General features: G+C 49.9%; 5 protein-coding genes across 5 annotated transcripts; 3 read left to right on the plus strand and 2 right to left on the minus strand.

Moving 5' to 3' along the window:
- Positions 1–66: 66 nt before the first annotated feature.
- Positions 67–1,827, plus strand: BO97DRAFT_402497 (M20 family metallopeptidase). Its single transcript, XM_025694519.1, has one exon. It carries the CDS (start codon positions 309–311, stop codon positions 1,569–1,571), a length of 1,263 nt encoding a protein of 420 aa, XP_025556054.1. The 5' UTR covers positions 67–308; the 3' UTR covers positions 1,572–1,827.
- Positions 1,735–3,775, minus strand: BO97DRAFT_452907 (putative rhamnogalacturonase; the record flags this gene model as incomplete). The annotated part of the gene is made up of 3 exons (XM_025699047.1): positions 1,735–2,800; positions 2,865–3,481; positions 3,553–3,775. 3 exons carry the CDS (start codon positions 3,773–3,775, stop codon positions 1,898–1,900), a joined length of 1,743 nt encoding a protein of 580 aa, XP_025556055.1. The 3' UTR covers positions 1,735–1,897.
- A 2,536-nt stretch (positions 3,776–6,311) lies between these two features.
- BO97DRAFT_420287 (uncharacterized protein) lies at positions 6,312–7,334 on the plus strand (the record flags this gene model as incomplete). Its single annotated transcript, XM_025696642.1, has 2 exons — positions 6,312–6,812; positions 7,194–7,334. The coding sequence occupies 2 exons, from the start codon at positions 6,312–6,314 to the stop codon at positions 7,332–7,334; spliced, it is 642 nt and encodes a 213-aa protein (XP_025556056.1).
- A 2,606-nt stretch (positions 7,335–9,940) lies between these two features.
- Positions 9,941–10,486, plus strand: BO97DRAFT_78912 (uncharacterized protein). Its single transcript, XM_025701063.1, has one exon. The coding sequence runs from the start codon at positions 9,978–9,980 to the stop codon at positions 10,383–10,385; it is 408 nt and encodes a 135-aa protein (XP_025556057.1). The 5' UTR covers positions 9,941–9,977; the 3' UTR covers positions 10,386–10,486.
- Positions 10,487–11,139: 653 nt separating this feature from the next.
- On the minus strand, positions 11,140–12,778 carry BO97DRAFT_452911 (nucleic acid/nucleotide deaminase domain-containing protein; the record flags this gene model as incomplete). Its single annotated transcript, XM_025699048.1, has 3 exons — positions 11,140–11,657; positions 11,709–12,171; positions 12,229–12,778. 3 exons carry the CDS (start codon positions 12,776–12,778, stop codon positions 11,255–11,257), a joined length of 1,416 nt encoding a protein of 471 aa, XP_025556058.1. The 3' UTR covers positions 11,140–11,254.
- Between the last annotated feature and the right edge of the window lie 1,030 nt (positions 12,779–13,808).

Here is a 13,808-nt window from a genome sequence, read left to right on the forward strand (position 1 = left end):
GATGGGTTATAAGCACTAGTCGGTGTACCCAAGATTAAACTGCGCATACTCAAAGTGCGCCGGAAATGATCAGTATCTTGCCAGTCTCGAGATAGGTTTATAAACTTACACCCTTAACAAACTCAACTATACCATGCTAATCCCGTTTTGGTTACTTTCCTTAGCTTATGCTCATGAGTCGCCTATGAGAGTCCATCATCCAAGTTCCGCACCGCCTCAATTCTGACAACAACTCTATCGTCCTCAATCAATTTCACTTGCTCTCACGTCTCCAAGCCCTTATAGAAGTACTCAAGGCGAATACAAAGATGACGCGCCAAAGCCCATCGGAGATTCTCTCCACCAATCCTCTAGACCTAACCCCGTACGAATCCCTGTACAAACATTTCCACGCACACCCAGAACTCTCCAAACGAGAAAAGGCCACCTCAGAAACAGCAGCCGCGCACCTCGGCCAATGGAACGCCTACGAGATCCACACCCAAATCGGGGGCCATGGATTCGCCGGCGTCCTACGCAACGGGCCAGGCAAGACCGTCCTTCTGCGGGCGGACATGGACGCCCTCCCCGTCAAAGAGATCACTGACCTGCCCTACGCCAGCACCATCAGGATGCAGGACGCCGCTGGAGTGGAGAAGCCGGCCATGCACGCCTGCGGCCACGACATGCACATTACGTGTCTGCTGGCCGCGGCCGAGCAGCTGTACCGGATCCGATCCGAGTGGACGGGCACGTTGATTGTCGTGTTCCAGCCCGACGAGGAGCGCGGGGAGGGTGCCCGCGCCATGGTTGACGATGGCTTGTACGACAGGATCCCCGTTCCGGATTTTGTGTTCGGACAGCATGTGATGCGGATGCGCGCTGGGAGTGTGGGCTCCCGGCCCGGCACCATCATGGCTGCGGCGGATAGTTTGAAGATCACGCTCTACGGGCGCGGAGGGCACGGGTCTCTGCCGCATCAGACGGTGGATCCCGTGCTGCTGGCAGCTAATGTGGTGGTGAGGTTGCAGGGGATTGTGAGTCGGGAGATCGATCCGAGCGATCTGGCGGTCGTGACTGTCGGGAGCTTGCAGGCGGGCCAGGCGGAGAATGTCATCCCGGACACGGCAGAACTGGGCGTGGATTTCCGATCGGTCAGCTTGGAGACGCGAGGGAAGATCCTCGCTGCGATCAAGCGTATCGTGGAGGCCGAGTGCATGGCCAGTGGCTCGCCTCGGCCACCGGTGTTCACCCCGACCAGACAGTTTCCCCCTACCATCAATGATAAGCAAGTGACGGCTGAGCTGGCGGCTTCCTTCGGGGAACACTTTGCAGACAGCTTCGACGCCGATACGCCGCGAACGAATGTCAGTGAGGATTTCTCGATCCTTGGCACTAGTCAAGGCCGTCCATGTTCATTCTGGTTCTTTGGTGGTATCGATCCAGATGTGTGGGATGAAGCTGAAACCAACGATCGCCTCCACGAGATTGCTGGCAATCATTCAGCCCTGTTCGCCCCGGCGATTCAACCGACGATGAAGACGGGTGTCGACGCGCTTTGCATTGCAGCGTTGACCTATCTCAGAAAGTAATTTTCTCGTCGATAAGAGTTATGCTTTCAATCCGTGTGAAAACTTTTCACCTACGTCGCCTTTTGAAAGCTCGGCCCTGGGCGACTTCGCCGAGTAATGAATTGACAGGCGTTGTCAGAGTCACCTTGGATCAATAGATGGGTGTCAATAACTGAGCAAATCTTCTATATCATGTATGAATGTCTTTATACATAGTCAAGAGGCTCTTGATGGGCGATAAGTTCATTTAAATGCGAAGACAAAAGAAATAGATTGGCATTGTGAAATCGAACAAGGTCTCCGGATCTATACATGGTGGAGGTGCAGTCACTTCAACATCTTCGCAATCAGGCCCACTCTAGAATTAAGCTGTCGTAGATCCACCCGCGGAATTTGGTCGACTTGGTGACTTGAAATTCAACGGAATTGGTCCCATTCAGAAGCGCATCTGCCGCAACTGGAAACTCCAGGAGATGCCATTCACCCGCCAACGTGCCACAACGATAGCTACTGGGGTCGCTGGCAAGAACACTCGAGCTGATAGTCCCGATGGAGACACCGTTCATCAAAACTGTAGCTGAGCTCCCGGCGCTGAACCCAGCCAGGGCAACAGACAGTATCGCTGATCGTCCATGGGTCGAGTTGGCAGGGAGATTAAACTCGACCGTCCACGTACCGAGTGAGGATTGCTCGAAGCACCAGTCTTTGGTCTCGCTCTTTCCGACATTGAAGGTGAGGTTGGCCGGGCAGTTCAAACCACGGGCAAACTCGTGCGGTGCGCCGCTATAGGCAAAGCCGGCAGCTGTGCGATCAACTTCTCCGATCTGCCAGATGACTTCGCGACCTTGCGGAGACCAAGTCACGTCCCCTAACCACAGGGCCTCACCACTGTGGACGGCGATGTCATTCTTTTCCAGCTCAGTGGTCACTCTGCCTACCGCATCACCCCCATTGGCAAACGCACGCAGGCCCCAAGTGCCTTCGCGAACGTTTTCAATGGTGAAATACCCGTTCTCGTCTGCATACGTCCGGTGATAGTACCAGGCTCCTTGGTCCAGCGAGCGAGTCTGGGAGTTGTTGTCCCCCAAGAAAACCGCCGCGCCACTAGCGGGCTGTCCGTTTGAGAGCACGAGATGGCCTCGAACACTCCCGCGGGAATGGTAGCCATTGCTGTCTTGCATCCACTCGTACGGCCAAGCCGCAATTTCCGCTTTCGCGCGGGCTGCTGCATCGTCGACGGACCCGTCATTCTGTTATCATGGTCAGATATGTCCAATTTGCCTGGTGAGGAGCGTTGCTGCTGGCGCAACTTACCAAATACCACAACCACGGACCCCAAGTTTTACCCTCAGGGAACGAGTCACTGCTGACAGCCTGATAGTGCGTTCCATGGATCATATTCAGCTGCACCGCATCGCCGGTCTGACTCTCGCGGTGCACCAACAACTCCTGCTTCAAATGGTTGCCATTGAGATAGTCTTTGCCTCCATGGATATACCACGAGCCGACTTGTTCTCCAGTCGACTTTTGACCACCAAGCGGCCCGTAGACTCCCCAGAGAGCGGACTCGCCTTCAACAACCGGCAAGAAGGTTGCAAAGTCATACTTGGTGATGTACGTGCCATCGGCTTGCTGCCAGGTTTCATCCTGGATCTTGGCGGCATTAGCAATGTCCGACAGAGGCGGCAATGCCTCATTTCGCTCGTCTGTCCACCCATGGGTGAAACTGTCGTTTGCGAGCCGCCAGAGTGTGCGGAACTCGCCGAGCGTGGGTAGAGCCGTGTTCACGAAATACTGATATGCGCCTGTCAATGTTGGCGTCAGAACCCAGTGGAATTCTCCTTCCTTCGCTGTGAAGACAATGTCGGTGTAGTCGCCGGTCACCTTGTGGATTCGAGCATTTGTGAGATTTAGGTCGCTCTGGGCTCCATCTGCGAGGACGTTAGGGGTGAAACTGAGCGCTATACCAAGGCTGGGTTATCGGAGAGGAGAGTGACTGTACTGTAGGAAACATAGTGCCCCCACGCGTCCCCGACCAGGTCAACATTCTTATAGTAAAGCTTAGTGCCATACTGACGACCAATGGTCACATTCCAGAAATCATTCCCGATAATGGCGGTCTCATCGTCCACGTTGATCAGAAATGGTGGATTCGCGCGGGCAACCGGCGAGGCCACGGACAACGAGGCCAGCAACACCCCAGTTGTGAATACAGACCCCAGCATTGTGCAAGATACTTTCTTTTCCTTGTGCGGAAATAGCTGTACTTGGTAGACACGCCTTCAATTTTATGGCCCATGGTCCTCCTGTCCCTCCGCAAGCCAAGCCCGGAGGTGCATCGGTATAGAACGAGCGCGGATACGAATATACCGAACGTTGGTGGGGGTTCGCACAGGGCCAAGAGTCCGGCGAACTAGTTCCTTGCAGCTCTTGGAGAAGCGAGCCAGTCTGCTTTAGCCCTTCTTTGAGCCCGGATATTACCCCGCCCCCCAAGACATGACTTGCATACCCCGGGTCCTTGGCGTCCTTCTTCCCCGGATAATGCTGGCCGGTTCTTCCACCACACAAATTGACCGTTCTGTTTCGGTTCGGAGTATTAAGAAGCGATGACGAATTGGCTGCAAGATGAGATTAATTTTGATGCTACGGAAGCAGGATTTACGGGAAACTACTCTCTCTGAAACTGGATGATTGTTTGCTATCGTATGGAAAGCATCAGACCTCTGTTTCGATCCGTGATGAGATCCTGCCTCGCTATGGAAACTATGGGCTGAGTGAATGACAGCAGGCAAAGGATAAGTGCTAGAGCTGGCTATCTAGCGTAGATTCACGTAGTGAAGACTGACCTATGGATAGTGGTGGGAGGAAAAGGCGAGACCAAGGCACTGTTAATACATGCTGAACCTGATTCACAAACTTGTCGCATTTAATTACCCTCATTGATCATCTATTCAATGATCCCCTTTGTCCAAAGATCTGACAGAAGTCATAAGGGAAAGCAACTTCCACACCACTCTCTCTCTATCTCAAGGAGTCTCTTCTTCCTTCCTCATCCTACCTGTTCCTCTTCCTTCCTCTCCCTTCATGAAGAACCATGATACCTGATTAGAATCAGCCTTGTATACAGAGACTGATTCGCCAATCATGACTTGAAGTAAGAAAGCTTCTTCTATTCTTCCACTATTCAGAAGCACTTTTCGTCCACCGAAGTTCCATCCTCAGATAAAACATCATCAGAGCAAGCCAAGCCATCACCAGCTCAGCGTCTGCAAGCGAACCCGTAAGTAAACTTAACCAGATAATCGATCTCGCAGACTAACAAGATACAGGCTCTTGAGCGAGACAGCTGCTGCCATTGACTCATCAGGAACCACTCGAAATGGCACCGATAACGTTGAGTCAATTCCAGAATACTCTAACGGCGGCAGCAGCACAGCACGGTCGTGATTACCATGATATCTATTCTTTCCCTATGCGAAGGGACAAAGAAGATACAGAGAGTGTGCCAGAAGGTCGCGCCATATATACTTTTGTTTTCTCGACAAAACGAGGACACTGTTGTGGTAAGCTCGATTTCTGGGCTTTTCTGGACATATCATGGATCGATCTCTGGCCCTAAAGCAGCGGGGCGACACCCGATCTGGCCGCGCCCACAGATCGTCCTTCTTCGCCGAGTCTACAAAGGAATCAATTACTTCTGTCTTGCAGACCTACTTTAAAGTCGCGCATGTAGAGATTGAAGGCCCACCCGCGAGGACAGTCTTGACATCCGGAGGAATTTCAAATTCACAGATGTCGAACGGCGTGCTGATTGCATAGAAATCCAACTTTGTGCATCCAAGGCCGATTATTATCAGTGTTGAGAAAACACCGATGGAATGCACAAAGGATTCTGGCATCAATGTGAGCTAGACCGACCGGTCATAAAGGAAGTGGATATCGTCATGACGACACCGTTGAGCATCCCAGAGATGCTTCCCAGAGATCTCGTTTTCGATCTACTCACTGTCGACGAAGCCAAGATTCTTATCTTTCATGTGCTGACAGAATTCTGAATGTTTCTGAATGTTTTGTTAGTCGGCGACCACAAAGAATTTACCTGTACTGCGTTTACCCAGCAGGGTTGACAGCATGGGAGGTGTCGGTCTTTGAACGACTGCAAGATCAAAGGTATGAGACCAATCTGCTGAATGTTTAGTATCGAAGTCAGACAGACCTCTATGGTGCTACGTCAAAGGTTTATCTGCGACGGTCAAGCCAAAAGCGTCGGCTTGGTCAAAAATTTCCTTCCAGGGGTACAGATCAGTCAATCCGAATCTGACTGGGAAAACACCCTTAGGATTTCAACGTCAAAATTGCAATCATCGACGGGCAGTGCAAAACTATGCGGGACGAAAGGTCTTCTTATCCTAATAACTCAGAAGCGCAAATCGCTGTGGATCCTGCAATGGCGATGATTGGGTATCCTCTGCCATGTTGTCTCTGCTCATGCTGTGAATATCTCTATCTCTTTATAGATTGCAGTTCGCAGCGCTATCCGCGCGAAGGATGGTTGTCAACCTTCAAGCTTCTTATCTCGAAGCTCCATTTAAGCCTATTGATCGAGGGCAGTCTGCACGTCTTTCGTAAACACTCGAGGAAGAACTCGGACCGATAACACTGATCTCTCCATGCGTGAACTATTATCGTTAACAATAGCATAACTCATCTTTTATCATCGGTTATTTTGAGATAGGCTTTATACCTATTCTTGTTATGTTAATGTCGGAGATTACTGCTATAGGCATCGGCACCCTGAGCGCCTTGGCCAGTCTCGTCCGTCCATCAGGCCACATTACTGTCCTCACAGGTATCACATCCTTGAGCCAGTTCCTACCAGGACGTGCGGCATTGGAGTTCAATGCAAATGGGCATCTTCAAACGACCAGGTTCAGCAAGCAGTGCCCAGAGCGAGCATATACGATGGAAAACGAGCTGGGTGTCTCGTTCTGGGCCCGAAACGGCCACTTCTGCCTGGCACTTCGCTCGCGCGAGGATGCCTACGTGCTGCTCTGCGACCTGGCAGAGGTCATCAGCCGCATGCGCAGCTACCACCTTGAGCACACGACAGGGGCTGGTCGCGAGCGGGCGTGGATTCGCGCACCCGTACTGCGCTCTGTCGCGTACATTAGGTGGAGCAATTCTTCGCAGCTGGCCGTCCAGACTCAGCTCCGCGAGGGTATCCTCGTGTCTCGAGCTGGTAGACGACCGCCGCCCGACCAGGTGTGTACATACTGTCGCGACCCCTCCTCCGGGAGGGCGTTCTGCGACTATATCTCTGCAGGAACTGGGCAGAGGTGCAATAACTGTCTACACGCGGGTGGCTGTACTGCTCCCTCCAGGGCTAGTACTCCCCCCGCGTGGCCCGACCTCTGTCCTGCGCGATAAGTGCTGCAAATCGCGTTGTTGCCTTGGGATTCTTGTGTTGTGGGTGGTTCGCAGAATGTATTTTAGTTAGCTCGCAGGTGTTGTTGTTTGTTTTCTCCTTAGAGAAATCTTATGTTCCCTGCGTCCTGTACCAGAATATCGATGATTACGGTGTGCAGGTAGGTAGACCCCTTCCCAGAGTGGAACCGAGCACTGGAATGGCTCACTGGATCACAGATCGTCACGGCTGCCCCGGAGATTCTGCCGACCCCTGCGAATGCGACCAGCCTTGAGGAAATTCTGGATCCTTGCATACTACTCACTGAATCTAAACTCGCCCCAATCGGAGGTAATTCACATACCCGATTCGACGAATAAAAGAAGGGATTGATTCAAGGCAAAATCACAGTAGTACTCACTACTGCCCGATGAACCGCAACCGTTTTCGCCAATCCCTCACCCAACTTATTGGAGATATGCCACCGTTCGTGAAGGATCTATACGAGAAGGACAACAAGGACGAGTTCCCCTCCTCCGGCCGCGCTGGACCGTGATTGATGCAAGCGAGAAAGCGGACAAGCGGAGGCAGTAGCTCAAGGAGCGCGCCGTGCGCACGAGAGTGAGATTCGGCCGCACCACCTGTTGCCCCTCTATCCTCACCGAAGTAGAATATTATCACTCCCAGATAGGGAACGTCGAGAAGTCTCCTGGTTTACCTTGGCCATGATCCTCGAGCATACTATGTTGTTGTTCTATTGTTGAAGTTGAAGCCTCGATATGGTTCGCGCGCCACTATGGCTTCTACATCACTATATGCAGCGAATGGTCCAGCTTCATGTTCTGATTTTACTATAATTGCCGGCGCATTACTTGAACCCGGACCGAAGAACAAGGATAGCACAAGAAGCCTTTCGCGGACGAGGAAGACATATGGGTGAACGAGTTTATCATGGCGACAGACATGCCTCATCAGAGAGCGAAGCAGGAAAGTCCTTACTAGAATGCGCAGGCATAGGGGTTACGGCTCAAAGGAGGATGAACGAATCTCAGAGGAACTGCTTGAGGCAAGCGAGCTCTAAGAGACGTTTGCTTACACAACTATTGCATCATATCAGATGGCATCCTGCACTTGGTGTCGGATGATGGCGCGCGAAAAGCATCTGTGGCGATGACATTATCAAACCGCTGTCTAAAATCCTCCGCTGTCATATGATTCCCATTGACTGCACTGGGGGTGGGTGGAAAATAGGTTGAAACTAAATATCAAGCTCCTGTTCAATGAGTCCCGACGAGAGGGCCTGGCTCACATGATTCAAAATGTACGGCTTATGCTACTATGATCTGGCTCAGTGGACCACCTGTATGCGGAAGCCACCAGCCGTTCCAGAACCTGTTCTTGATTACGGCCTGTTCTCCAAGGCTCCAGAGGGAAAAACATAAGATCAAGCTGCCCGAGGGTTCACGAGTGCACCCCGTTATCAGCATTGCTTATCTAGAACCTTATCCGTTGTGCGGCGGTTAAACTGACGAAACTTGTATCCTTTCTAAGGGCCGTTTCGGGGGTGCTGGGGGTTTATAAGGGCCGATTATCGATGAGTATCTGGTATAGTAGTTTGGATATGACGACGCAGATGATGTCTGGTACAAGGAAAGGGATTTAAAGGATGTACTGTACAAAAGCTGATGCGCGAGTACGCTGTAAAACACCCCAGGATTGTACCGGAGAATGTCTGATCTATATTAATAATAGTAAAATATAAATATCTAACTATTCAAAGAAGAGTATTTAATAGAGTTAATGAATCAATTTTAGAATTAGTTTTTATACTTATACTTATTCTATATTTATCAACTACATAATGTTTATCGGTTAAAGCAGGTTGTGCTTAACGCAAGGGATCCAGTACATGAATCTGTAATTGCTGCTCCAACGCCTGCTCCATATCATCGTATACAAAGCCCTTCCAGGCAAGGGGGTCGTCAAGGGTATTCCTGATTCGGTGGTAAAAAATCTTTGTGGTACCTCTTGACGCGAACAACAATCTAGCTCCAGAGAATCGGCTTTAGAGAGAAGTACACACACGGCAGTCAAACTACATAAAGAGATTGTATTCCACAGACAGCCACGTCCAATTGACAGATACCTACCAAGGTTATTCTTCCTGGCTGCTGAGACGAACTGCCAGGGAGTGGTACTTGCCCCAACAATAATCTAACAGAAAGCCTTTTACCCAATATCACCTGCAGCTACAAGGACACACTCAATTGTGGTCACATTCCTCACCTGCTTTCTTGTGTATACTCATAGCACATAACTTTACGCAAGGCATTATTCCATGCGTCTCTTTCCATTCGAGCAATTAGTAGTCACCATCCTTGGCCCGCTGAGTAGAACCTTTAGAATATTCTCGTGTTGTGCCCTCTCCTATTACGGTATTTTGAGGTACACGACGATTTAGTTCATTATGTCCCGGCGCTGTACCTCTCCATAAAGCAGCTGGGTATATTGTACACGTCACTACCGTTGAACTGCTGAAGCAGTCCTGGATAGGACCGGAATAAGTGCTTTAAGACCTTTCGCGAACCTGCTGAGCCTGTCTCAGAGGCCCCGGTATTGTTTTCTTCCGCAGCGTGCTGTTCTTTGCTTAGATACTTGTTCTCTGTTATTCCTTACCGCACCTTTTATAGTATATTTACTCATCATTCTTGGACCAGTCATGCCTGTAACGTTATCATACACCCGTACACTCCTGTAAAAGAAATTTGGCAGCTACGTGGGGACCTTCACCGGTGAGTTTGGCCAAGTGAGTCACTGCAAAGCTGCCAGACGTAAGGGGCTAACACACCGCTAGTCCAGCCCATGGAGAATTCTCTGGCACAAAACTTTCCAGATTAGCCAGGTTGATAACGAACTTGAGCCTAATACATAAGGAGTCATCTCCTTCCCAGCATTTCGAGCTTTTCATTCCTTTGTATGTGGTCGAAGCTTCTCTCCGGGTTCAATTTGTGTTGGTCTTCACAATGACATCTGTATCTTTCGGCCAGGCTGAGGACGAATACTACCCAGCCTGGCCACAAGGCGAAGTTACGGATTATTCATTCGGACTGATGGGTTTCTCGTCAATTTACAATGGAACCGATTTATCCTCTTCTCCACTCGGGGGCTATTGCGATCCAATGGTGATAGGGGATAGACAAGGAGAACTCCTGGCTCCTCCTTCTACGATAATGACCGATACTGCGATCGGCGACAACAGAGAACCTCCTTGGCCGCAGCAATACCCAAACCTATTCGCACCGAACAACCTACTCCCGATGGAAGTCTTCGCTGGAAGCCAGTCACATCCTGCTATTGTCGGGGAAACCCCGACTTTGACCACGGCGGCGTTGGACTCACAGGTACCGTCTCTTCCAATCCAATCTCTATAGAGAAGGAACTTGGATGGATGCCTGAGTGACGAAGGTCACGAGAGTACCACCACAGCTGTGGTTGTTGGAGGACGGGTCGATTCAGGAACATGCGCTTCGAGATTTGCAGAAGCGCCGATGCCTTCTTACGATCACGATATTTCCATTGTGGATGGACTATATCATTGCAAACATCATGCATGCGTGGCCCAGACTGGCTATTCAAGAAAATGTGATCTGCGGTAAGCTAGCACCACCACTTGCTCTGTTCATCCCGCTGACTCTTCACAGAAAGCATATGCGCACTCATGTTAAGCCAGTCAAATGCCCCAAATGTACGGTAACCAAGGCTCAGCAGGTTCATATGCGTCGACATATTGAAGTACATCACGGTGACTGGGCTCGGCAACGGTGGAAAGTGGGCGGTGTGTGTAAATTGTGCGGTGAACCCTTCACACGGAGAGACAATCTTCGCAGACACCGCCGAAATCAGCATGGAAATATTAGTAGTCTCTCTGTGTCTGATTGAGGAACTTCGTATATGGAGCCTATGTTTTGTCGAGTTGGATGAAGGATTCTCGAATAGTACCTTAGATTCCCTTCAATATCGTAACGTCTGGTAAGAGGTAGAAGTACACTCGCCTCCTGCTTGTAATCAAGGCCCCAACGAGGATCTACGTTTAATCAGAGAGAAAAGAAAAAGAAAAAGAAAAAGCGAGAGAGAAAGATTTGAAATACTAAAAAGCCAGAAAGACAAAACCAAATCAAGTTGCAAGCCCAAATCAAATACCACCTTACATCTTGAGAGATACTCCGCCACATTCTGCATCAGAGTCTTCATCCGACAAATCTGTCTTGAGTTCGTTTGTCCCAAAAACCTTCGCTGTGCTTCATTCAGTTGCCTCATTTTCCAAGCTGCCATCAGCAATCAAATGTCGGAACGTATCTCCCCGAAGCCCCTCCAAATCTCCGCGAGACCGCCGGTCATCTGAAATTGCTGTTTGGGAATCAGGATGCCAGGGACTTGATATCGATTGACCCAGGACATCAGCAATAACAGCGCGGCGAATCTCACTTGTCATCTCATTGAGGACCTTCACCTGCAAATCGTATTCTGGATCCCCTTTCGTCGGATTCTTGACTAATTGTGGGCCCCAGTTAACCCAGACTTTGCGGTGAGATTCAGGAATGACCATTCGAGCCGGATGGTACCTGAAGTACAGTTCACAACACAGACAAGCCGGTTTGCTACAAGCAATGTAACGGTCATTCCCCACGAAAGACAGATTCATCCTGAAGAAATGGTTCAGAACCTACACTTCTGCATGCACCTGCGGTGTACACTTGTCATACTGTTCCATGAAATCCTGAAAGGTGCGAGATTGAGATTGAGAATTCATAGAAAGCAAAGAATTCTTTATCTGAAGCCTTTCCGGGTCATCCTTCTTCAACATCCTGTTGAGGATACCATCGAGCGTGGTGAGATTATCGGGCGCTGGCCGAGGCACCGAAGGCACACAAGTGATAGCCATCACCTGATGTGAGTCAAGGATGTGAGACAAATGGTAGGCATCCTCAACCAGCTGCAATGGTGCCCGGATGTGATGTGCCAGTCGCCCTAGATAATGGATAACTGACGCAAAAGGTGACCGTTTGTCTTGAAGACCCATTAATCTTTCTTCGTCTTGAGCTTTCAGCCCGATTATCCTGGTGAATATGGACTTTCTGTGGACATATGCATATTTGCAAAGTGCCAGACAATCATCCTGTTCGAGGATACGCTCAAGCCAAACTTTTATCACCTGATCTACTGAACCGGTTAGTCTGTCAGATTGTAAGAACCTGTAGTTTGGCCTTTACGAACCTTGTTTCGTTTTCACAGAGCCTGGTATGGGGTAACACTGCTTGATCGCTTGAAACAAGCACTGGCGCTCCTTTTTGACTCGGCTAATCGCAAAGTCAAGGCAGAACCTGGTGAAAATCGCCTTATCTTGTTCAATAATGTCTCCAGTGACTGTTGCAGTTCGCTTCAGATGGCTGAGAGCATTCTTCGCGAATTCGACGATTTTGTCGACAGATGTGTTGGACGAAATCCAGAAATTGTAACATGTTTCGCTGTCTTCAAGCCCAATGGCAGTGCAAGAAATACCTCCTTTGGTAAAGTCGCAAACAAAGGCGAGGTTACGTAGGAATCTTCGTTGCCGTGCTTGCTCCAAACTAGCATCCGGTGAGCCAGCTATGTGCTGCCCACGGGTTTGTCCTAGTACACGCAAAAGAAACAAAGGCTCGTAGAAGCGACCGAGACGTCTCTGATACGCGTCCAGTCTTGGGGGCCCGACGCGGCCTGAGTCAATAGGCAATTGTTTGTAGGTGGTATTGTTCTGGACTATGAACAGATGCTTTGAAGATGGCATTTTAAATGGATTATAGAAAATTGCACGAAATATGAACCAAGTTCGGATTGCGAGCTCATTAAGAAAAAAAGAACAATTCACGGGTACTTAGGCCACTTATAAGGTTTTTGTGCCAAATACATACTTTAAGAAAATCAGCTACGGGGTGGAGGGAGGAAGGCCATATGCAAGAAGGGAGATAGGAGAAAGACATTGCGGGGGGAAGACAATGCAGGAGGAAGACAGTGCGGGAGGAAGACAGTGCGGGAGGAAGACAGTGCGGGAGGAAGACAATGCAGGAGGAAGACAGTGCGGGAGGAAGACAATGCAGGAGGAAGACAGTGCAGGAGGAAGACAGTGCGGGGGGAAGACAATGCAGGAGGAAGACAGTGCAGGGGGAAGACAATGCAGGAGGAAGACAATGCAGGAGGAAGTTCAAGCACACTTGCCGTACTGGGGCCGGGTAGCCAAGACTGTTGGCCGCTCCAGTAAAATGAGGGAGGTAATCTACGTGAGCAAAAGTGAAGATGTCAAAGCCTTTGCTCGCGAAGCATACGACTTTGGTCAGTAGACTGTGTGGGATGCAGTCGTCTCTCGTTCAAAGCAAGGGCAGATCAACGGCACGGTTAGACAACTGGGACAGTTCAGAACACGCCTTGGATTTTGCAAATTATACGAGGCGGCCTACTACTGCACATTGGAAACGCTAAAATGACTTCTATGTCTGTATTGTCTTCTGGGATGGATAAAAGGCACTGGGATGGGCCGCACATTCGGTCTACGGCACTCATTCAAGCAGCTTTTTACTTGCAAGAGTTCTTCTTAGATTATCCTTCAGTACTGAACGCAGTGGAGAATGTCCGGTTTTCCCGCCGCATCCCGTCTATCGACGAGGGAAACTATATATTTATTTCATCATGTTTTCCTGCCCCCACAGCTACCACAGGAAGATGATTATAAAGCTGAACATGAATCTGTCCTGCTCGATAGCGTTATTGACGCCCTTGTTCGGTTTCAAGGTTATACTCATGGACAGGAAAGTGACGTTGTT

The sequence above is a fragment of the Aspergillus homomorphus genome (assembly GCF_003184865.1).
Source record: "Aspergillus homomorphus CBS 101889 unplaced genomic scaffold BO97scaffold_2, whole genome shotgun sequence".
In the NCBI taxonomy this organism is placed as follows: domain Eukaryota; kingdom Fungi; phylum Ascomycota; class Eurotiomycetes; order Eurotiales; family Aspergillaceae; genus Aspergillus; species Aspergillus homomorphus.

What these genes read in the sequence shown, in the direction of transcription:
- BO97DRAFT_402497 (XM_025694519.1), top strand. Translation starts at nt 309, where the DNA reads ATGACGCGCCAAAGCCCATCGGAGATTCTCTCCACCAATCCTCTAGAC.
- BO97DRAFT_78912 (XM_025701063.1), top strand. Translation starts at nt 9,978, where the DNA reads ATGACATCTGTATCTTTCGGCCAGGCTGAGGACGAATACTACCCAGCC.